At 37.7% G+C, this 23,589-nt stretch overlaps 1 protein-coding gene across 6 annotated transcripts in view; it reads left to right on the top strand.

Moving 5' to 3' along the window:
- The window catches only part of PIBF1 (progesterone immunomodulatory binding factor 1), a 124,995-nt gene that overhangs the window by 4,329 nt on the left and 97,077 nt on the right, over positions 1–23,589 (top strand). For all 6 annotated transcript variants that reach the window (XM_062566912.1, XM_062566910.1, XM_062566911.1 and 3 more), the window contains 4 exons: positions 131–329; positions 7,126–7,245; positions 18,459–18,592; positions 20,583–20,691. In XM_062566912.1, the coding sequence (XP_062422896.1) occupies positions 131–329; positions 7,126–7,245; positions 18,459–18,592; positions 20,583–20,691 (562 nt within the window). The remainder of the gene's footprint in view (positions 1–130; positions 330–7,125; positions 7,246–18,458; positions 18,593–20,582; positions 20,692–23,589) is intronic.

Below are 23,589 nucleotides of genomic sequence, written 5' to 3'. Positions count from 1 at the left end.
ATATACATTTGGGCTAGTCTCCCTCTGTAAATATTCTGCCTGTGTGAATGGCTATCTTGCTGGGGTGTTGCGGAGGTTTGTCACTTGCATTGATCACTACGTGTGTTCTATTTTCATATCAATCTTAAAGAAAACATCAGGCTCTAATGAAACAAGAAATGGAAACCATTTTATTGAGACAGAAACAACTAGAGGAAACAAATCATCAGTTAAGAGAGAGGGCAGGAGATATTCGTCGCAGCTTGCGAGACTTGGAATTAACAGATGATTGCTATGAGAAGCTGAAGTCTCTTCCTGAAGACCAGCTTTCTATTCCTGAATATGTTTCTGTGAGTACTTTGCTTTGTGTCAGTTTAAATTATAACTGTAAATTGCTCCTTATTTAAAATCAAAGAGATGAATGTGTAGAAGTCAATTCAAACATCTAGGATTCTTATTCTTCCCCAGCCTGAAGTGAAGGACCTTTTTGCAGACGTGCCTGTGAATCAGTCCTCTATGATTGGATTCTGGTAAAGAGAAGTGCCTTCTAATTCTAGACTTTGATGTCTTAGTGGGACAACTGTTTATGTATTAAGAGGGTGAAACAAAAATGGGATGTTTCTATTAAATTGTGGGCAATGAAATGCTGATGATGTGAATACATCCTTAAAACAAAATAGAATTTTGAAATTCAAGACTTGTGAGAACCACAAGTTAAGATGATTATTGCAAAGATTCCTTCCTTCCTCTCGTGATTTTTATTTGGCCCTTTCCTATTTCTGACTACTTTCAGGGAATAATGTATACCTCTAGTTTTTATTTTCTTTGAGAAGCTTAATTACAGCTCATAGGAGGACTTGTGAGTGGAAGGCTCAACTTTCAATAGAAAAACAGTGCCTTCACAGACTACAAGGCATGCCTGGAACATCTTGAATGATTTCTGAGAATGGAGGGAAGCATTTAGACACTTAAGGATGCCTCAGTTCAACAGAGTATTAGTGCTGTTCTTATCTATAAAGCTACCTATTAAGGGAGCTGTAATTAGTATAATGTTTAAAGGCTTAGTGCATTTGTTGAGATATCAATATTATGAGTGTGAGTGCTCTTTTGCTAGATGAAAGCCATGGTATACTGTACTTGAGATATGCACACAAAAGTGAAATTTATTATCCTTATCTAAAGGGAGAAATTTTTGGGAACATCTTTTTCAAAAGTTTCTGACTTGGACTTTGAAAGTACTTGGAAAAATTATAGAGCCAAGTGATAAAACAAGAATACCTAGCTTGGGACCTATTAGGTTATTAGCTGTCTCCTCTGCCCTCTGCACAGGTATTTGAGCTGTTTATCACTAATTACTGCACCACCACTGTTGATAAAAGCAGACTTTTTAACACAAACTGGAATCCATGATGACTAGCTTCAAATTGGTGTGGGGGAAGCTCCTGCACTTCAGGAGTTGATTGATGGGTGGTTCAGAAGCCTGTGTAACTAGGCAGGACAGATAGCAGGTAACCTTGCCAGCTGCTTTAAGTGTAAGTGAAACTGTTGCCGCTCAGTTAGAGCACTTAAATTAGATCTGTGAGTAGAAAGGAGTTTGAAAAAGATGTTAAGCAAGAATGGGCTGCTTCTACCTATAATCAGCCTTTCTTCTCCTCTTGCATCCAATCAATGCTTCTTCTCTCTTTTACCCAAACTACACTTCACTACTTATCTGTTTAGTGATGTCCATTTCTTCCCCCATAAGGATGTACATGTTACTTTCTGCCTTTGAAGAAGCCCTTTTTGGCAAATCACATTTTTTTTCAGGAGAAGAAATGCTAGTGATAAACTCTTCTCTCGACATTTTTGGCAACAGCATCAGTGTGAATATAGACACTCGGAGGCTACAAAGCTGTTCTGCATATCCTGTCTATGCATCCACTTGGCTTTTGGAGACCAGGCAAAGGACTTCTAGGAAAAACTTAATTTTTCTGAAGCTGTTTTCAGGTTTGCTCTCCTAAAGAGGAAAAAATTCTGAAAAAACATACGTTGCATTTTTCAGGCAATGCTAATACAGGAGTAAACTTCTCTTTGACAAGGAAGAGTTCTGTTTAGGGAATGTTTGAGCAAGAAATATTCAGACTTGAAGATGAAAACTCTTCCCTCGCCCCAAATTTATCAGTGTTAAAATACTGCCTTTTATCTTTCAAGATAAGTGTGTGTTTAATACTTACATTTTAGTTGAAAGCCAGTATATCAGATTAAGTGCAAGAAGTATTTTAATACAGATTTTGTGTATAGGGATATTACAAGTTTAAAATACTAGAACTATAACAAATATGGGATGCTTTTTTTTCAGCTTTTCTTCCACAAAGGGGTGCTATGGTGACATGTCAGAGCAAAGACTAAGCAGTGTTTATCATGGATGATGACGATGAAAGGAAAATGATCTTTTAAGTATCTTTCTCTTAAAAATGTGGTTTTATTTTGAACTTACATATATAAAATAATTATGAAAATGTTTTTAAAAGCAGTATGTAAAATGACGTCAGGCACTGAACTGGTAGAAATTGCCTGCTTGGCAGATGCATCTCTGAACATACTCAGTGAAGTTTGTAAGCCTGTTGTTTGCTCTCCTGTGAAATATTCTCCGTCTCCTTTTGGTTTATTTAATCAATTCAGATTTTGGAAAATTCTCAGTTGTTTGAGTAAGCTATAAAGATAAGTAAGTCTTGTCTTTTCTTTCTGATCCCCAAAGAAAATGAGTTGTTAAAAATGATACGTACTAATTCTGTTCTAATCAGCATGTCTTTCAGTGATATCCTTTTGCTAACAACCGCTTCTTCTTTTCTTTAAGAAGGTAATTAAATGAAGTTATATGACAAAAGTCAACTTAAAATTCTTTCTCTGCTCCACACCCCTCCCATCCATTGTTAACTTCACTCTAGTTTTCATCAAAATGTGGTGGGTACGTGCTAAGATGTTTATAAAAATTACCTAGAAGATCGAAATTACCTAGAAAAAACATGACTTTTTTTGTCCTTATGGTGTGTATATATGTAAGTTTATAATTTTTAGGATATGTAATTGTCCCTTAAATCTCACCTTAGTGTTTTTTTTAATTGACTTGGCAAGTGGCAATATGTGCTCCATCTGCTGAGTTACACAAATGTTTATTGGCCAGCAAGCACGCCAAATAACAGAGAAGAGTTGAACTTGTGCTACAACCTTCCCCTCAGTTCCTGTGTTAGTTTACAGTTTTTCTTACTATGGATTGAGCTTTTCTTTGGGAAGGCTGTGTGTGTGTTTTTTCTTGATGCCTCTATCTCCTCTGTTATCTAGGTTTGAAACTGGGTAATCAGTTCTAGTTATTGGGGAGGTAGAGACAGCCTGGTGGCATAAATCAGGTGGCCTAAGGAAATCGAATTAAAAATACAAAAACTTTAGGGAAAAGCTATGTGTGGTTATTTTAAAAAATAACAAAAAAACAGTGCTTTAAATAGCTACCCATGGGAGAGAATCAACCTTATTGTTTAACAAAAAGTTAAGATGATTTGATTGAAAATAGTGGTCACAAAAAAAATGAAATCTTTTTCCTGAAAGAGTCTGCTCTGTCTCAGAAGTAGTCAGACAAGTTATAAAAAGAATCCAGATATAAGAAATTTATACTTGGCAGAAGCTATAGTTAGAGATTTGTCATACTTACTGTATTACATGCTGTATGTATTATGTGCCATGTTGAAGTGGTATAAGCAGACATACCAACAGATATTTTTCTTCCACACAAATAACATTAATGAGCTTGTAATAAGGTTGAACATTTTGGGGGAGAGGAGAGTTGGAAAGAATCTGCAAGAATAGCTTGACTGTCTAGTTTCCTGCAAGCCCATTAGAAACAATGGAATTTCGCAGATACAGGTGAAAAAAATCAAATATTTAAGGAACAGAATACTGCAAGAAAAATAATAGTATATTTTAGTCAGTAATGTATAGTAATGTAGAAAATATACAGTTAACTTCTCAGAACAGAAATACAATTTGTAGTTTGTTTAAACAGTAATATCTGGTTGGAATTTGTAATTTGATATTTTCAGAGCATGAAAGTTATCCCATCTTAACTAGGGTCTTACTAGATTCTAGTTTCAAAAACCTATCACTTATGTCCGTACTTTCATTCATTTTATGAATAAACTTAGATGCAAGGAATGGAGTATCCCTTTTTACCATCTTATTTTTCTAAGATAGCTATGCTTTAGGAAAGCTTACATTTTTTTCATTAAAAGCTAGTTTATAAATGTAAAAGTGTGTCTATTTTAGCTTATGTTTTTCTTAGATTTGAAAGTAAGAATGAAAAATAGATCTTGCACAACAAGTTAAAGCAAGTTTAATCCTCAAAAAACACAGTATCTAGAAAAACTAGAACAAGAAAAACACGATATTCCTTACTAGAAAATCTGGCTCTTTTTCATTAATACTTATCTTTTCAATAGGATTACATGCTTGCTTATTGTGTGAAGCAAACTACACTTGTGTTTACAGCACAAATTCCCGTGACTCCTGTGTTTTCTAGAATTGCATACTGTCAGTTATAAACAGTACACCCGGACACTTTGCTGCTATTTATAATTAGCACAATGGAGATCCTCCTTCTTTCTGTATAGAACTGTAGTATTAGATGGTCTTGAATACATTCTTTCCTTTTTTTTTTTTTTTTTTGCTTGTATTCTTTTTTATCATATATCAGACATACGTGAATGATGAGGGGAAGCAAGTGGTAGTCTTCTCATGAGGATAATGCCTAATTGTCAACTTCTCACTCTCCAGAATAAACATTTCAAACTATCAAATTAATCTGGGAGTAATAATGTGGAAGAGTATGTATACTGAAAAAGCTCTCTTACTTCTTTCTTTTTTCTGGTTTGTCTTTTACTGCTAACTCTATTTTTACTGCAGCATTTGCTAATATTTGTTCTTATTTACTAGAAATGTGCTGGAAAAGTTTAATGTATGATGTCTGAGACTATATCTAGGATTGGGAGGAGGGGGAAGGAATGAAGAGGGTAGTTCTAGTATTAATATATATGGTAATATCTGTATATCTGGGAGGATTTTTGCTTACAAAGTGCATTATGGAAGAGGCCTCAAATGATAATTGAAATTTAGAGGCCTGCCCTCTTTTGGAATGGAATAGAATCCACAGACCCAAGCTCTGGTTTAATGTAGCATAAACTGACCAAGGTTGCGGTAGACTTCCCCTTTCTGTATTCAGTTGTGGTGTTTTGCTTCTTTTTTGGCATTATAGCTAGCATTATGTTGCAGTGAGCTGGTTTGGACAACTGGTTGGACTTAAAACAGATTCTTTTGAGGCTCAGTTGGGTTAAGTTTAGGTAGGTTCCAGAGAACTTGAGACCAAAGGCTTCAAGTTGGATGCCTCATAATGCAATTCACAGCAACCAGATATATTGTGAGTTTAGTTGCATGATGCAACTGAACCTATATAACAACATGTTATGCTTGAGTAAGGATATTTCACTTCTTCCTGGCTATATGTTACCTCCATTTCTTTTGCATGCTTTGGCATTTATGTGGATGAAAAGGGAGCAGATTTAACATACCGAAATGGCAGGAAAAAAACCCTAATCTTTCTCCATTGCTCTTCCCTACCTCCTCCCCCCCCCCCAAAAAAAAAAAAAAAAAAAAAAAAAAAAAAAAAAAAAAAACACCGTTGTAGATGGTTAGCATGTTGGTTTACTGCTAATCAGATAGGCTCTAGAGTTAAAACAAGGAAGAGGAAAGGACTATATCAACCCTTACATCAGTTTCATTTTTTTCCTCAGGCAGCCTGACTGAATGCTGCCATAGTTGAACAGATATGTGCATCTTGAAGTGATTCGAGAATTGTCTGAATGGCTCAGAGGGTTGTGGTGGGCTACACAAAGTCTAGCTGGAGGCCTGTAGCTAGTGGTATCCCACAAGGCTCAGTATGTGGTCCCATCTTGTTCAACTTCTTCATCAGTGACCTGGATGAGGGGACAGAGTGCCTCCTCAGCAAGTTTGCTGATGATACCAAGCTGGGAGGAGTGGCTGATACACCTGAGGGCTGTGCTGCCAGTCAGAGAGACCTGGACAGGCTGGAGAGCTGGGCAGAGAGGAACCTCCTGAGGTTCAACAAGGGCAGAGTCCTGCACCTAGGAAGGAGTAACTCCATGCACCAGTACAGGCTGGGGGCTGACCTGCTGGAGAGCAGCTCTGTGGAGAAGGACCTTTCAGTCCTAGTGGACAACGTGTTAACCCTGAGGCAGCAATGTGCTCTGTGGCCAGGAGGGCTGATGGCATCCTGGAGTGCTTTAGAAAGAGTGTTGCCAGCAGGTCAAGGAAGGTGATCCTCTCCCTCTGCTCAGTCTGGTGAGGCCACACCTACAGTATTGTGTCCAGTTCTGGGCTCCCAGTACAAGAGAGACATCGAGCTACTGGAGAGGGTCCAGCATAGGGCTACGAAGATGATTAAGGGAGTGGAGCATTCTCTTTTAAGGAGAGGCTGAGAGAGCTGTTTAGCCTGGAGAAGAAAAGACTGAGGGATCTTACCCGTATCTACAAATATCTTAAGGGAGGGTGTAGCAAGGATAGAGGCAGACCTTTTCAGTGTTGCGCACTGACAAGACAAGAGGCAACAGGCACAAACTGAAACACAAAGTTCTGTCTGAATATGAGGAAGAATGTATTTACTGTGAGAGTGACAGAGCACTAGCACAGGTTGCCTCGAGAGCTTGTGGAGTCTCCTTCTCTGGAGATATTCAAAACCCACCTGGATGCGATGCTGTCTAACATACTCTGGGTGACCCTGCTAGAGCTGGGGAGGGAGGGGGTTGGACTAGATGAACTAAAGGATCTCCATAAGTCCTTTCTAACTTCAACTATTCTGTGATCTTTAACTTTATTGCATTTTTTCATTAGTTGCTAAATGCAGATTAGTATTTCTTAGCAGCTTTGTCAAAGGCTGAAGAAAGCTATTGTCTTTAACTATTTTTTGGGGGGGTTGTTTTATTAATATGCACTAAAAATTGTTTATTAATTATTGCCATAAAGTGGAGTTGACTTATTGGGGATTGTAGTAGTGCAGCTTTTTTAGTCTCAATTTTTAAATGTTGATATATCTTGTTCTTTTAGATTCGATTCTATGAAGTAGTGCATTCGTTGAGAAAAGAACTAAATGATCTACAGGTGAAAAAGGAAAGCCTAACAGAGGAACTAAATGGATACAAGTCGCAGCTGAAGTGTGTGACAGAGGTCTGTGTGCTTTGACTATCTTGACTACAAAAAATAAATATTTGGATATACTAGATATCTAAGATGTCTTATAAGATGTAACTTCTCTAGAACAGGAAAACTTGAAGTTTTGGGGGGTTATGGGGGGTACGATAAACAATATAAACTACGCTGCATGACTTGCTGATGAGATTTCTACTGATTTAAGATACACTTATACCAGCCTTATCCTGCTTTTGAGGGCAAAGTTCAAGGGAGTGAAGGTGAGGCAGGAGATCCCTCTGAATAGTTGAAGGTACAGTGATTGGTGTAGGTTTTTGAAGATGGTAGTATCTTGGTGGTAATTTGCCTCACCTTTTGTTTTAACAATAACAATGTTTTAAGTGCATTTTTAAATTCTTTCTATATTTTAATTTTCTTATTTCTATTTTCTTTTAGGGATTTTATCTTAAATTTATTTAATTTTTGTTTTCAAAAAGTTGAAAGAGATGCTGAGAATTTTGTTTAAGATATTTACCAATATTTACTCCAGCTTAGCTCATATATAACATACAGCTAGGATATTGATTAGCTTTTGGATCAGTTTTTGTACAAATCTGGAATTGCAATAAATACATTCTGAGTAGCTGAAACTCTTACTTAAGTCATCATTGACAAGGGCTTAGATGCCACTGTCATTTTGCTATTTCTGAAATTCTTACTAGGTTACTACATCTTTCTTCCTTGAAATGTATGTATGGAATAATCAGGTGTAAAAAGAGATTAATTTATATAGGGTTATCTTGTGAAATTCTTAGTATTTGCATTTCTTTTTGATTAAATATAGTCAATTAAAAATAGTTGTCAATAAAATACCATGCTTTTATATACTTCAGTATTTTCTGTCTTCGTCTTTGATCATAACTGGGGTTAATTTAATGATGCTAACTCTGATTTATGTAAGCATTTCCCTTCGTTGCATGTCTAATGTGCTCTGACTTAAAAGTCTACAAATCTTCCTGTAGAACTTTAAGATTTGAGTGACATAAGTATTAATTTTTGCTGCAGCAATTTAACTGGAGAGTGGATGATTAATTTTGTTTTGGAATCTATTTTCTTGGTACACTGATATTTCCTTTCCTATTTGGATTTCTGTAGTTTTGTTCCTTCTTAACACATGGCGGCAGTATTGACCTTTCCAAATGAGTTATTCTTAAACACACTGCGGATTTCAAACTTTTTTTTGTTGATGTTGATAATGAGAAAGCAGCAGAACATTGCCTGTATTGAATTGTGATTGTTTGGTATTCCATTTGCATAGTTATGCTTAAATTGAGAGAGTAGTGAGAATAAATACCACATTAGAAAAAACAGACAAGAAATCCAGGTGTTGAAATATCACAAGTAAAAAGGGGCTTACAGTCAGTAATGAAGATGAATCTTTAGAATTCTCAAGTTTCAGATTAGATCACTTACTATAATTCTTACATATGCAATTTCTAGTTAAAACAAACAAAGCTAAGTCTTATGCTGTTATGTGTGCAGAGAGCATGTTTTGGGTGTTGAATGAAATGTGACCTGATCTGCAGTATTTTGTGTATGGACAGATTTATGCATCTGTTTCGCTTCTAGCAATTTTGTATTTGATCTGATGACTTGATAAGATTACTGTTACAAGGTACCACAGGTTGTTTCTGATAAGGTAAAAGGGGCATCATCAATGAGTAAGAGTACTTTAGCAGCATCTTTAATATACTTAGTATACTAAAGCTAAGATAAGCTGCAAGAGATGCTTGTTTATTAAGAAATGGTTTCAATTTGTACTTTTGGAGTAACTTCTTCATTTGAGGCCCTTTGGTAAGCTGAAGCTTTACTAGGAGGAAAAGCATCAGCGGGAAATAAAGCTCAATTTCATTCATAATCATCTTTAAATTCTCATATTCTTCTGCTGTTTGTTTGACACTGTAAACATACTCTTTACTTCCATCTATATGGAATGTACTTGCTGAAGTGTGTTCTTTACCTATGGTTAAATAAACATTATATTCCTCTGGTTTCCCATCCTATATTCCTTAAAGTTTAAACTTTCTCAGATAGATAGTATTTCTGTTCACTGTATAGCTTATCAACACAGTGTTTGCTGTAGTTTTAAGACTTGAGTATAAATCATTTCCAGTACTACCTTTCTAATTATTTTCAACTTTTTTTCCCTCTTTATAGGAACATGAAATGGAACTAAAATGTATACATATCCCAAATTCTTCTATTAACTACTAATGTTTGGGAGCCATTGAGGAGTTTGATGGCTTTCAAGTGTTCGTATCTAGCAGACTAGGTTTGGATAAGTCTACCACCTAAGAAATAGAGGCATGACAATTGTGAGAATTGAACATAGTTCTGAGGAAGGACTGTCTAGCCAGCAAACTGTTGAGAAAATCTAAAGCAAAATCTCAAGTTGTCTAATGTGTTAAGCCAACTCTAGAAAAAAATAAGTGAAATGAATTCACCAAATAAGATAATCTCACCTACCATTAGTTGTGTTATTTTATGACAGGATGCCTGCAGTTTTTTACTTTGGTCAAAGGAAATGAAGTCTAATTTTACTGTTCTTTTGTAGCCTTTGATATTGTAACGTGAATGCAAGACACAGATTTTATTCCTATCCCCATCTGTTGTTGCTTGAAGCCAGGAATTTCTTATGATCCTGTATATACAGGTTTGTGGGAAAGCAAAGCAACACAGTTCTGTTCTGTGGAAAGTATTATGATGATCTGCTATGGCTAAGTATCAGTTACTTAAAATCATGCATGCAAACCCACTGAATCTTTTTGCTATTTGCTGCCAATTCTTTTTCTTCAGAGGAAGACCTCATTGTTGGCACAGCAGATCTATGCTGACATAAAAAATGAGTACTGAGGAAGGTGATGTGATATTGGCAGCTACTCAGCCAACATCGTGCTGCACCAGCTAGGAAACTTAGTTCTGTGAAGACTGAAGTGTCACTATAGCCCTGTGTAAGAACCAGTTTTGTAACACTTGACAAATACACCTGTTCTTTATCTCTGTGCAATTCATTAATTCATTTACATTAGAAAATCTTTTATTTCTGGCTTCAGCATATAAAAGACATCCTTCAAATGTTTGTTGTGTGAATTTGTGCCCTCGGTATATGAAAATATATTTTGTTTGTTCAGCAGGAATAAAAGGTTCTAAGTGTGTAACAGTATCAGTCAGCACTCATTTAATTTGTGATATGCTGAACAGTGAGGCCTCAAACTTTGTATTGGAGTTCTCTCTCATTGATTCTCTGTTGCTTCTTTGAGTTAGCACTTAAAGCCTGCTGAATCTGCAACACAGACCCAATAGCATGGGGAGCTGCTTCTGACAACCAGTAGCAAAGAACAGGGTGTGAAGGCTTCCCTCCTTTGCCCCTCTCCAGACTACAACGTGATAAACAGAGCTAATGTCAGAAGATCTTTGTCTCTGTTTTTTTTCAAAAAATGACCAATGTAAGTAGTTCTCCTGTAGTGCTACTACTATGGTGATGGCTCTCTGTACACATTTTTTGTATCTGGGATGTAGACTAGTGCAATTCATCTGATCATAACTACTGAGGAAGGTATGAGGAAGACACTGGTAAAAGTGATGTTCTTTATTTCAGTACTCTCTGATCTGTTACTAAACGTATAGTGCAGACTTGTTCTGGTAATCCTTTTACAGTCCTCAGCCCTTCAAGTACAAATAATGTTAGCACCACCCTATTTGGAGATAAAATATTGTAACTCAACTTTCTTCTCTGTCAGTGTATCGCCAGGAGCTTCCCAGAAGCAAAACCAACTTTCTGATGAGGGAGTTGCCTTGCTGAACATCAGTATACTATTTTCAGAGTTATTTGGTTTGAAAGTGGTTGGAACCTTCCCTCAGATAGATAAAATTTAACTTTTTTTGTCTCTAAGTGTCAAGGCTGAGAAAGTCAGAAGACAATTCTGCATTTCTGTGTAGGAGGCATGGTTCTAGATGAAGTATTGCTTTATTTTGACTGCAGGTTGCTTGGCAATATCTTTTCCCATTATTAAATTTTGATACTGTTTGTCTTTTTATCAGAGCTTCTTTAGTTATAAATTGTTCTGTGTGGCTGCCATCAGGACTTGCAATCTAATCTATAGTTTGACAGTTATCTAGAAGCTATGGTTAACTTAAAGACAAAGCTGGATGTTATATAGGACAAAGATCTCCAAGGCTTAGCCTCTGAACCAGGATTAGAAACTGTTAGGTTTTACTAGCTAAATCTAATTATTTTCTGAGAGAAAGATTACCAACTAGAGGAAAAACAGTCCTCAAAGATGGACTTTGAGGACAAATGAACTAAACTATTCCATCTGAAGAGCCTATAGGTACTAGATGTATCTGACTGTTGCAAAATTGAGACTAATATTGCCACTATAGAAACACAATCCTCCTTAGAATTTCTTTAGAAGGTTGCCTGTCTAATCTATGACTGTGCTTTAGAACCTTTCCTCTGCCTCCAAAAGCTGATTCTTTCAAGCAGTGCTTTGATTACTTGGCTTTAAGGCCACCTCTGTCTTTCCAGAGAGATTTAGTCTTAGATGGAATATATGCCTGTTTTTCTTTGTTATTATTTATCTTTTTCTTTGCAACTCTTTCTGAACAATATTCTACCAAAAACAGTTAGCTTTGAGCAGCAGTTTGACATTTTTAAGACTCAAGAAAACTTAGAATCTATTAAAGTTCCCTTTCTGTCTGACAACATCCTATGTTTCTTTGTGTATAGCTGTGACTCGTATAGACTGATGTTTTTTGTTGACATGGATCAGATGGCTTAATTCTGTGTTTAATGCCATGCTTTCTCCAGGATCCTTTTCACTGAAGCATAGACTCTCTTCAGCTCAGATCCACAGATAAGGTGTTTTTTTTTCCTACTTTTCTTTGTAGTAAAGGTACCTGGGCCAAAGATTTTTCCTTCTTTCCTTCCTTGCAGAACTTCCCTATTTTGAAGAAAAAATGTGTCTTCTCACAAAGTAGCTCAACACTCTTGTTCATCGTTTTTTAGTGGCAAATGGCTTCCTATCTACAATCCTTAGCAGGTTACAAATTGTATATCAACATATTAGAACTTTTTCATCCAGTTACCCATAAATTTTTCCTGACATTTGGGCAATTTGTTTTTGAAAGCAATGTTGGCCAATAATATTTGGATACTTGCTATGTAGACAGATGGAGACAAAATGTTGCATTTACTAAGGAGCAGCAGCTGATATAAAGAATAACTTTAGGGAATTGTTTATAACATTACAACACCATAGTAGTTTTATGCTTGCCTAGGATTTTAGGTACTTTAGAATACGAGCAGAAAACTGACTCATGTGAGTTTCTTTAAAGATGAAATTCTTTTACATAGCTTCTGGAAAGCAGAATTGCTTCTTCTTGGGCTTATTTGTAGATGATGTTGTTTATCTCATCCCTAAAGGTTTTTTGCAAGATCAGCTAATCCCTGTCATGTATTCTGTCTCACTAGCTTTGTTTAGAAAGTATGTGTCATCCAGTTTTGTACTCAGAACTTACATATGTATTTGTTTCAGTGACTGCTATAAGCTCCTATCCATTCAAGATGGAGGATAAAAGTGGAGCCTAATACCAATAAAATCAGCTCTGTAATTAGATAATTAGTTTCTCTACATGATTTGGGATTTGAATGGTACAGGTCAGGCAAGCTCAGAATGTTCTCACTTGAAACATTCACCTTTCAGCAGTGCTGGTAAAACAAATGGAAGCACTTCTTAGGAGGGACCACTCTACATGATCTATGGAAATCACCTGTACTGGGTGTCTTGGACAGCTGTGTTAACAATTTACTTAACATTTGCCTGCTTGTCTTACAGGACAGGTTCATTTGTTCTGACAGTCTCATCTGTCAGAGTTGGCACTCTTACCAACCTTTATTGCTACAGAGAAACTGAAGAAAATCCAAGCATTGCTGGCAAGATTAGCATGGATCATGTTCCTTGTGAATAAGTTCTGTATGTCCTTCTAACTTTTTTAAAGTTTATGGACTTATTTAAATTGGTTATTTTTATTTATTGATGTACTTTCCAAGACCTCATTTTCATATCCTTGAATACACTCCGTCAGGTGATCCTTTTTAAAACTTCCGTACTGCTTCAGTGGGACAAAGCTATTCATCAAAATTTCAAGCTTTCTTCAAGATAAATTGAGAGGTAAAGCTGTTCCAGTGTGGAGAACTTAAAATCAATTCAAATTGCGTGACTGTTACAAAATAAACTAACTTCATCTCCATCTAGATAATGCTTATTCTTCCTATAGACAGCTTGATTGCATATATTTAAGACTTACTGCTATAGCAATATAGATTTATGTGCATCTGCTACCTGGAAATACACATCTCCTGTGATTTCTTGTGTTAGCCTATAGACTGAATGTTTATTAAGCTGCATTGTTACATTGGTACATTTGTCCTATGATAAAATGTTTCTGACACCTAAAAGATGAGGCAACTGGAAAACGGTTTATGCAGTTTAATTAGTATTCAGGAAGTATACTGAATCTAGAAATGCTTTTAATTATATGCTCAATAATTTGATACTCGAAGGAAGTCTTGATATCACTTTTTAAAAGTACAATTTAACTGCTACCTTTTCCTATGTAATTATCATATTGTTACAGGAAATTCATAACTGATTTATTGCACAGAATTTGAATTACATTCCAAGTCTCAACTGTTAGAAATGACAAATTTTGTAAGTGTATAATTGTTCTTATAACTAGTGCTTTAGAGCTATTTTTGTCAGATTTATCCAGAGGCCTACTTGAAAACACATCCACAGTTGTTCTATTTTAATTTTATAGTTTAAGTAGTTGTCTTCTAGGTGCTTCTGTGGATATTACTGTAAGAGCTACAGTAGCTCACCCTTTCTGCAAAGGAAATGCACATTGTAGAATGATAATAACAGAATGTCAGCAGCCATGGTATTAACAGCAGAATGGCATGGGATATCACAGAGGAATTGTATCAAAACTTAATCACAGAATGGTAAGGTTGGAAGGGACCTCTGGAGATCATCTAGTCCTGCTTGAACAGGAACTTAGGTCACCTAGAGCATGGTAGACAGGGTTGCATCCAGGCGGGCCTTGAAGATCTCCAGAGAAGGAGACTCCACAACCTCTCTGGGCAACCTGTGCCAGTGCTCCATCACTCTCACAGGGAAGAAATTCCCCCTCACGGTCAGGCAGAACTTCCTGTGCTTCAATTTCTGCCCATTGCCTCTTGTCCTGTCACATGGGACAACTGAAAAGAGTTTGTCCCCATCCCCTTGACACCCTCCCTTCAGGTACTTGCACACATTGATAAGATCCCCCCTCAGTCTTCTCTTCCCCAGGCTGAAGAGGCCCAGCTCTCGCAGCCGTTCCTCACAGGGCAGGTACCCCAGCCCTCTCATCATCTTCATAGCCCTATGGTGGACTCTCTGCAGTAGCTCCATGTCTCTCTTGTGCTGGGGAGCCCAGAACTGCACACAGGACTAGAGATGAGGCCTCCCCAGGGCTGAGTAGAGGGGCAGGATCACCTCCCTCCACCTGCTGGCAACACTCTTCCCAATGCACCCCAGGAGACCATTGGCCTTCTTGGCCACAAGGGTGCATTGCTGGCTCGTGGTCAACTTGTCATCCATCAGCATTCCCAGGTGCTTCTCCACAGAGCTGTTTTCCAACAGGTTGTCCTGTACTGGTGCATGGAGTTATTCCTCTCTAGGTGCAGGACTCTGCACTTGCCCTTGTTGAACCTCAGGAGGTTCTTCTCTGCCCAACTCTCCAGCCTGTCCATGTCTCTCTGAATGGCAGCACAGCCCTCTGGTGTGTCAGCCACTCCTCCCAGCTTGGTATCATCCACAAGCTTGCTGAGGAGGCACTCTGTCCCCTCACCCAGGTCACTGATGAAGAGGTTGAACAAGATGGGACCGCATAGTGAGCCCTGTGGGACGCCACTAGCCCCAGGCCTCCAACTGGACTCCACGCCACTGATGACAACCCTCTGAGCTCTGCCTTTCAGCCAGTTCTCAATCCACCTCACTTTCCACTCATCTAACCCACACTTCCTGAGTTTGTCTAGGTGGAAGTTATGGGAGACAGTGTTGAAAGCCTTGGTGAAGTCAAGGTACATAACATCCACTGCTCTCCCCTCATCTACCCAGCCAATCATTTCATCATAGAAGTCCATCAGTTTGGTTAAGCAGGATTTTCCCCTTGGTGAATCCATACTGACTACTCCTGATCACCTTCTTTTCCTCCATATGCCTGGAGATGTCATCCAGAATCACCTTTCCAGGGGTGGAGGTGAGGCTGACTGGCCTGTAGTTGCCTGAGTCCTCCTTCTTGCCCTTTTGGAAGACTGGAGTGATTCTGGCTTTCTTCCAGTCCTCAGGCACCTCTCCAGTTCTCCATGACTTTTCAGAGATGATGGAGAGCAGCCTGGCAACAACATCCGCCAGCTCCCTCAGTACCCGTGGGTGCACCCCATCTGGGCCTGTGGATTTGTGGATGTCAAGCTTGCCCAGAAGAGCTCTAATCCCATCTTCCTCAACCAAAGGAAAGTCTTCCCTTCTCCAGACTTTCTCCCTTTCTTTCAGGTTCTGGGATTCCTGAGGGCTGCCCCTAGCACTGAAGACAGAAGCAAAGAAGGCATTCAGTAATTCTGCCTTCTCTGTATCCCTTGTCACCAGGGCCCCTGCCCTGTTCAGTAGCAGGCTCACATTTTCCTGAGTTCTCCTCTTGCTGCTGATGTGTTTGAAGAAACCCTTCCTGTTGTCCTTAACATCCCTTGCCAGACTTGATTACAAGTAGTTCTCTGAAGAGGCCAGAGTCTGTTGAACTTCCAAATTATGCTTAAATTTTAAGTGTCCTTACCAGAGTACCTTATTGAAAGATGAGTTTAGTTGTGCTTTTACTATCTAACAGGGCACTTGGACTCTTGCATCCTTATAGTACATGTTTGTAATTCTAACATCTTAAAGCATCTGACAAAAACTTTCCCAATGTGGCAACACCATCTTTAAAAATACTGGCTTATTAATGGCTTTAGAATATGATGAGGAGAAACTGTTTTCTGCAATCTTAATTTGTTTAATGTATATCATTAATTAGGATAAGCAAATAAAAATAGGCCATATACCAGTACATCAGGCTGAATAACAGCCATGTGTTTAGATTATATGTTCTACAGATTTGCCATCCAAACTCCTCAGGAAAGCTGAGTGTCTTAATGGGATTTTATTGAATTTGGAAGTCAGAAAACTAAATTTTTATGTTTATCAGCAGAATAGTTACAGCATTATTTGTGGTTCAGAGAGCTGCTCTGTCATGTCTTATAAGCATTTAGGTACTTTTTTGAGAAGATGTTCTGTCTGTCTGTCTGTTCATGGTGCCTGTGAATTTTGGTCAGTGTTCTTTCTCTCTTTCCATCCCTATTGTAGAGACTTGTCCTGGTATTTAGTCCTCTTAGAAATCACGTTTAGGAATCACTTACAGATCCGTATAAAATACAGCTTTTAGTGTATTTTGAAAAATTACGCACCTATACAATTGCTTACTTGCTGCAAAATATATTGATTGTAAGTGATTGGTTCTGTAGTCATGTCTTACAGCAGTTTTTAGGCCGTGAGCAAAACCATTCACTGGAGGTGAATGCAAAACCTATCTGAGTGATGTCCCTTGAACATAACCAGATGGAATTATCATTACTTATCAAGCATCTGCTGTCAATTATCAAGCATGCCATGTAGGGACCATGGCAAAAAAAAAATCTTCTGAGGAGTGTTTAAAAACTATATGTTGATTTGAATATTGGAGGTTATGAATTAGAAAAAATCTTTGAAGGGGAAGGTTTGGTCTCTGAATGGTACCTACAGGAACGAAATTGCAAATCAGAACATACTTATCTCCAAATAAATTTGGGGCTTTATTTGGAGATAATAGTTAGTAAGAGTATTTTGCCAAGGATAGAATAGAAACTGAGAACTGCACATATGCCCTGAGAGCCGCACACTTTAGAACTAATCTTGTGTAGTGAGCAGACATGGGTTTTGTTTTTTAAATTACTGTGTGGAAAGTTTACAGAATCCACAGATTAATTTTCTTTTTGCTTTAAACTTAGTTTTGCCTAGTGTTAGGTGCAATGCAGAAGTGTATGATAGGCTGCTACTATTTTATTCTCCCAGAAATAATGATCTTTAAGAGGCACTTCAAGAGTAAACAATACCAGCAGCCAAAGACTGCTGGAATTAGTGTATATATACTGAAAAATAAGAGTGTTCATGATGCTGTTAGCTGGTTTAGAAAATGGTAATACAAAGCTTCAGTTTGGAAGGAGGCTGGAGTGAGGATACTAGGGAAAATGCTTGGATGCTGGGGGTATTCTCAAGTTTTTAGTGAGCAACTCTTCTACTGTCCATCAGTTTTCTCTAATGTAGGAAGATGCGAATTATTTTAGGGTTCTTTCTAAAAGAAAATTAGTAAGTGGTGCAGTATTTTGGATAAGCAAATAGGGTAAGATATGTGAAATTAAATATGAAAATGACTCAGGTGAACAGAGTAAAGACCTAATTTTAGGGCACAGTAGTCTCCTATTTTTATAGGATGGTTAAAAAGGTACCCCTTTATCTTCAAAAGGAATGACCAGTGTTTTAGAAGACATGTTTTTTTCTACACTCTTATTCTGATCCTTTTTTTATGGTTCTCATAATAATGTCTCAAGCTATTTGGGAAGGAAAAAAAGAGAAAATGGAAATTCATGCTGATAGATGAGTGAATAAGTGCTTTTTCTTTCCCCCTTCTTTTTCTCCTTAAATGGGCCGGAAACTGTCTTCATAAGCAAACTTATTTGAAAATACTGTAAAAGTGGCATGACTGTAGGTTTGTAGACCACCAGTAGTCCATTTTAGAGTCACTAGTATGTGAAGTTAGGCTAATGGACAAATGCATTAGGGAAAAGTAGATACGCTGGTCAACTATTTAGAGTAAGATAAATTCAGTACCAGTGTATGTGCTTACTCATTGATGCCTACTTAGATTTCTAAAAATTTAGATAAATGAAAATACTACCGCTTAAATATTTGTAAGCAGACTTCACAAAACTTGGTCTGGGACTGTTTGGGCATGGTATGGGGGGGAGAAGTGTTAAATATCAGTGTAGCTGTTGGCATTTTAAAGTATGTATTAACTTTTAGAATTATGAAGAAGAGAGGAGGATTCGGTCAGACCTTGAGGTTAGATGTCAGCGTTTAACACTGGAACTGGCTGATACAAAGCGGATGATTCAACAAGGTGATTACAGACAAGAGAACTATGATACAGTAAAATGGTAGGTATCTCTATAGTTCAAGTACCTACAAGTATTAACAGAAAAAGTCTGTAATTCAGTCAATCAAGGTTGAAGTTGCCCACTTCAAATATTTTTCCTTACCTGGATCTGCTAACAGTTCAATTATTCAGGACTGATATTCAGTCATATGGAATATCACAGTCATAAGATAAACACCACTGAAATCTCATGCATGCATTTATCTTGTTAAAAGTTTGTATGTAGGTATTCACTGTGTTTTCAGAGTCTACTAGCCTGGTTGCAACTTAAACAACTCAGAGAACAAACACTTTTTTTTTTTTTTTTTTTTTTTTTTTTTTTTTTTTTTTTTTTTAAGTATAATATCTATCATCTCACAAGCAGCCCTGTGCTCTACTACGTGCTGCCCTCACAGTGACATAAAAGGGTATAGTGCCTTGGGAATTAATATTAAGTGACGTAAAGTACCTTTGGAAGCATAAGACTGAAAGGACTGTTATGAGAATCCTTTGTCAGAGAATCATAGGTTAACTTCAGTGGCTTGATTTAATTGCCGGAATTTCCAGCATCTCTCTTCGTTTTTGAAATACAAGTTTTAAAGTTCAAGCCTATGCTTTGAATGCTGACCTCATAAACAACAATTTCAAAACAGTGAGAATGGGCTTCTTATAAACACACGTACACACATACTTCACCATCCAGCTACCAAATTGCCTTTTCAGTGTGCTTACAAGTTCAAGAAATCAGGGCTTTGGCAGATTTGTTGGGGAATGGCTCAAAATGAGGATTCTGAATGGAAAGCAGCTTGTCAGCTCCCTAGCTGTTCATATTGAATGAGCTCAGGCACATTTATTGATCTTTACTGTGCCTCTAAGTCATTTAAAGGAGAGTCTGTCTTTTGAATAACTGTGCATTGCCATATGTACTAAAACAACCTTGAAATCTATCTGGAAGCTGCTTGTAAATAGGATGGACGGATGCTATGGTTTGCTTCCCATGTGCAACTGCATCTAATAAGTGGATTGTAATAACTTTTTCATGTGAATAGCCCCAGTGTTTAACAGTGTATATTAAAATAATCTTGAGTTGAAAAAGGCATGAATAAACGTGCCAAAACTGTATTTGAGAAAGTAGGTTGTATTCATCAGAGTAGGCACAGATGAAGGGGGGTGGGGGAGTGCTATTGGCATAGCTATATGAGGAGATTTGGGAGCACTGCAAAAATTAATCACTTCCAGGTTTGTTTCTGACTAACTGTAAGTTTAAAATGCCTTTACAAACTATATCAAATCTTCTAGTTTTGGTAGACTCTGAGGTATCTCTGTGGGTTTTTTGTTTGTTTTTGTTTGTTTGGTTTTTTACACTATTGATATAAAACTGCTTAGCTTTCTTTCAGATTGCAAGCTCATACTAGCTTATTCATTCCACTCTTCTGAAAGGATCAGATACAGATATAGAGCTGCTGCTTGGTGCATGTGGAAACACTGTTATTCAGACACCAACATAATTTTTGCAACTGTCATGTATATTTTAAATATCAGAAGAGTAGTGTAATTCCCTCTGGCATTAAGGGACTGTATAGAAGGGAGAAGAGCAATTGAGAACAAATATCCTTTGGTTCCTGTTTGATTGGGAAGATTGGGTGAAAAACTAAAGTGATTTCATTCCCACTTTAATGTCTGCAGAAGATTCAAAAAGATGTTGGGAAAAGAGCATCAAAAGCTTGAAAGATTTGAAAAGATGTACAAGGGAATTCATAATCTATTGCTAAGAGGAGAAATGTGTAGCCCAAAGTTGAACTAAAAAAGAATACTAAGAAGAGAATGCAGTAATTTTAAAATAGGAATTTAGGATTATTGCTTAAATACTTCAAAATTAAGAGAATTTTCTCATATAATAACATGCCGTTAAAAAAATCAGTGTCATGAAAGAAGGCTGAGTAAATTACAAGTGTGCAGGAATTTTGTTCATTTCACTCTATGCAACTAATATTTTCACTTCATTTTAACAGTGAACGAGATATATTTGAACATGAATTGTCAGAACTCAGAAGAAAATATGACATATTGGAGTTGTCTCACAAAGCACAAGCTAAAGAAAGAAATGACTTATCAAAAGAGGTAAATTTGAAGTTCTTGTTTCAGTAATAATTTAATTTTTGACCTCAGGAATCTATTTGCCTAATCAAATCTTTTGGGGTCATCTGTACAGTCATAAAATTTTAGGTTAAAGGGTCCTCAGGAAATCATCTGCTCAGACACTCCTCTCTGCCAGCTGAGCCAACTAAGATCAATTTGCTTAGGCTTTTGTCGAGTTTTGAGTATCTCCAAGGATGGAGATTCTACAATCTCTCAGGACTACCTGTTCTAGTGTTTGACCACCCTCTTTGTGAACAAGTTTTTGTAATATCTAATCAGAGTTGTTGTAGCTTGTTTCTCTTGCCTCTTGTCCTGTCACAGTGTGCTTCCACAAGTTTGACTCTGATTTCCTCCCCCCTCCTTTTTTTTTTTTTTTTAATATGTTCCAGTTAGATAAGTGAGGACTGCAAAAAGATTACCCCCTGCCTCCAGCCTTCTCTTCTGAAGGCTTGGTGGGGTGTGTGTGGGGGGAGGGGAACAAAAAAAAAACTCACGGTTTTCTCAGCCCCTCCTTGTTGATTATGTTCTGCAGCCCATGACCATCTTGGTAGACCTTTTCTGGCCATGTTGCAGTATGTGAATGTCTGTGCTAGAGAGCCCAAAATGGGACACAGCACTCCAGCTATGATCTCACTAGTACTGAATTCAGAGCAGTAACCATTTTCCTCAACCTGTTGTCTGCACCGTTGCTTAATAAATCCTGGGTAGGCAACTGGCCTCCCTTTTTTACTGTAAGGGCACACTGGCTCATGTTCATCTTGTTCCATTCATCTTTACCTGTCTCCAAAAAAACATATTTTCCAATTTGGCCATAATGTAATTATGGGAGACTGTTGGAAAACCTAGCAAAATCCAGTAAATAACATTCACTGCTTTCCCATAGAGCCATTTTCATCCATAGAGCCAGCCTTCTGGTCACGTTTGTCAGACTCGATTTGGCCTGGGTAAATCCATCCTGACTGCTTCCAATCACCTTTTTCATGGATATGCATGCATATGAGTTCCAGGAGGGTTTGGTCTATAATCTTTACAGGAATTGAGAACAGACTGACCAGCCTCTAGTTGCCTGGTCGGTCTGTCTTGAAGATGGTTTACAGTCATCAGCAACCTCTTGTAATTGCTGTGATCTTTCATACTGAATAGCAACCCTGCAGTGGTGTTTTCCAGCTCCCTCCACGTCCATCAAGTGCTTTCCATTTTTCCCTATGTTGGTGTACATCCCATTTTTCTAGGTCTCAAGCTTAATCTTGCTGTTTCACTCTTCTAAACTCTGCCTCTAGGCTCAGGAATGTGGGAGGCCTGAGAGCAGAACTTGCCAATCAAGGCTTAATGTTATCAATATGCTCTATACTCAAAAGAGGGTGGAACTATTTATAATTTATTTTAGCTCTTTTGAGCACTTATTAGTGACAGTAAAGCACAATTACTATATGGATTATGTTTTGCTATGTTCTATAGATGTCTAAGAAAACTGTATGTCTCTTATTTTAATAATAGTTGCTTAATTCCTCCTTCACCTTTCCTTTACAGAGATTAATATTGTATTAGGAATAGTCTAGTATTTAGGACCTCTTTCTTTGCTTCTACTGCAGTGCTGCTTGCTTCAAAGACAGGAACATCTACTAGGTCTTTTTTTTGTTTGGTTGATTTTTGTTTTTAAGTGTCTCAATTGGTCTTTGAAAGTATTTATGCTGGGAAAATGACTAAAAGCTTCTTCAGACACTGAGAGTTTCCTTTTCCTCTTTTTCTCCCTTTTTTGGGAGGAGGCGGGGGGGAGGAATAAGTGGTGGGGGTGGGGGGAGTGGAGGAACAGGTTTCCAATGAGTTCTAATTCCAGTCAGGTCAGTCGCTTTTTCCAGATCTCAATCACTACCATTCTGTTAGCACTAGGATTTCACAGGGGAACATATCTCTGCTCCAAAGGCATTCAAAGAGCTGAAGACCTGACAGGTTGAGAGAGAAATGTCCCTAGCTGCATGCCCTGTTCATTAATTCATTCATCCAGGAGATGGTTCAGTAATGGCCCCCACCAAGCACATATGATAACTCCAGGGTCAAGGAACTGGGCAGAGAATGTTTCCCTATCCATTGCATTGGTCTGTAAGACCTTTGATAGTTTATACTGGTGAAAGCTTCCATTATTTCAGAATCTGTTATCAAAACTTCTGTATCTAAATTGTTCATAGGGAAGATTGTTTCATTGAACCTCTAGAACTGAATTATGCTCTGTAAGTAAGCTAATTAAGAATGAATCCTCCAAAAGTGTCGGAATCACTAAGGGATTTTTTTTCTTTGTCTGATGTAGGTTTGCTTTTGTGATGGCTCTTTTGGAAGGAGAACAGGACTTACTGAATCTCCAGAAATAAACTTCTGTTTCTGTCCTCATTTACTAATTTACGAATGATTTGTAGCTCTATATCCAACTTACTTGGAAAATAAGACTAATTCTTCAGCTAGGTTTATGTATATAAATCTTCCTAGGAAGCACAAAAAAGGAGTAAAGGAACAGTTGATTGGTTGTTAAGAATTAGTTTCCATATGTGATACAGAAAGGACGCTGCATGGGAAGGTTGTTCTTGACTCCTAATTTGTCCAGGCAAGAATCAAATGAGGGATCTTTGAGCGCTAATATTTTGGTAACTGAATAAATAAGACCATTCACTCCTCAGAGGATTCAAGGTAGATTATGTTCTTTAGGGTCTCTATATTACAGTATTGCACATAAAACAGTGATCTTTACTACTACTTGTAAGGTAGTGCTCCTTTACCCAGTTTTATAGGTAGACATAGAGGTTCATTTTTTTCTTCAAGTAGTAATCTATGTCTGTACTCACTGCAGATGCACATATAACGTGTGCATCCCCCCCCCCCATGAATTTT

The sequence above is a fragment of the Rhea pennata genome, chromosome 1 (assembly GCF_028389875.1).
Source record: "Rhea pennata isolate bPtePen1 chromosome 1, bPtePen1.pri, whole genome shotgun sequence".
NCBI lineage: Eukaryota > Metazoa > Chordata > Aves > Rheiformes > Rheidae > Rhea > Rhea pennata.
The sequence above is the reverse complement of the archived record's forward strand: the minus strand, read 5'-3'. Positions and strand labels throughout refer to the sequence as shown.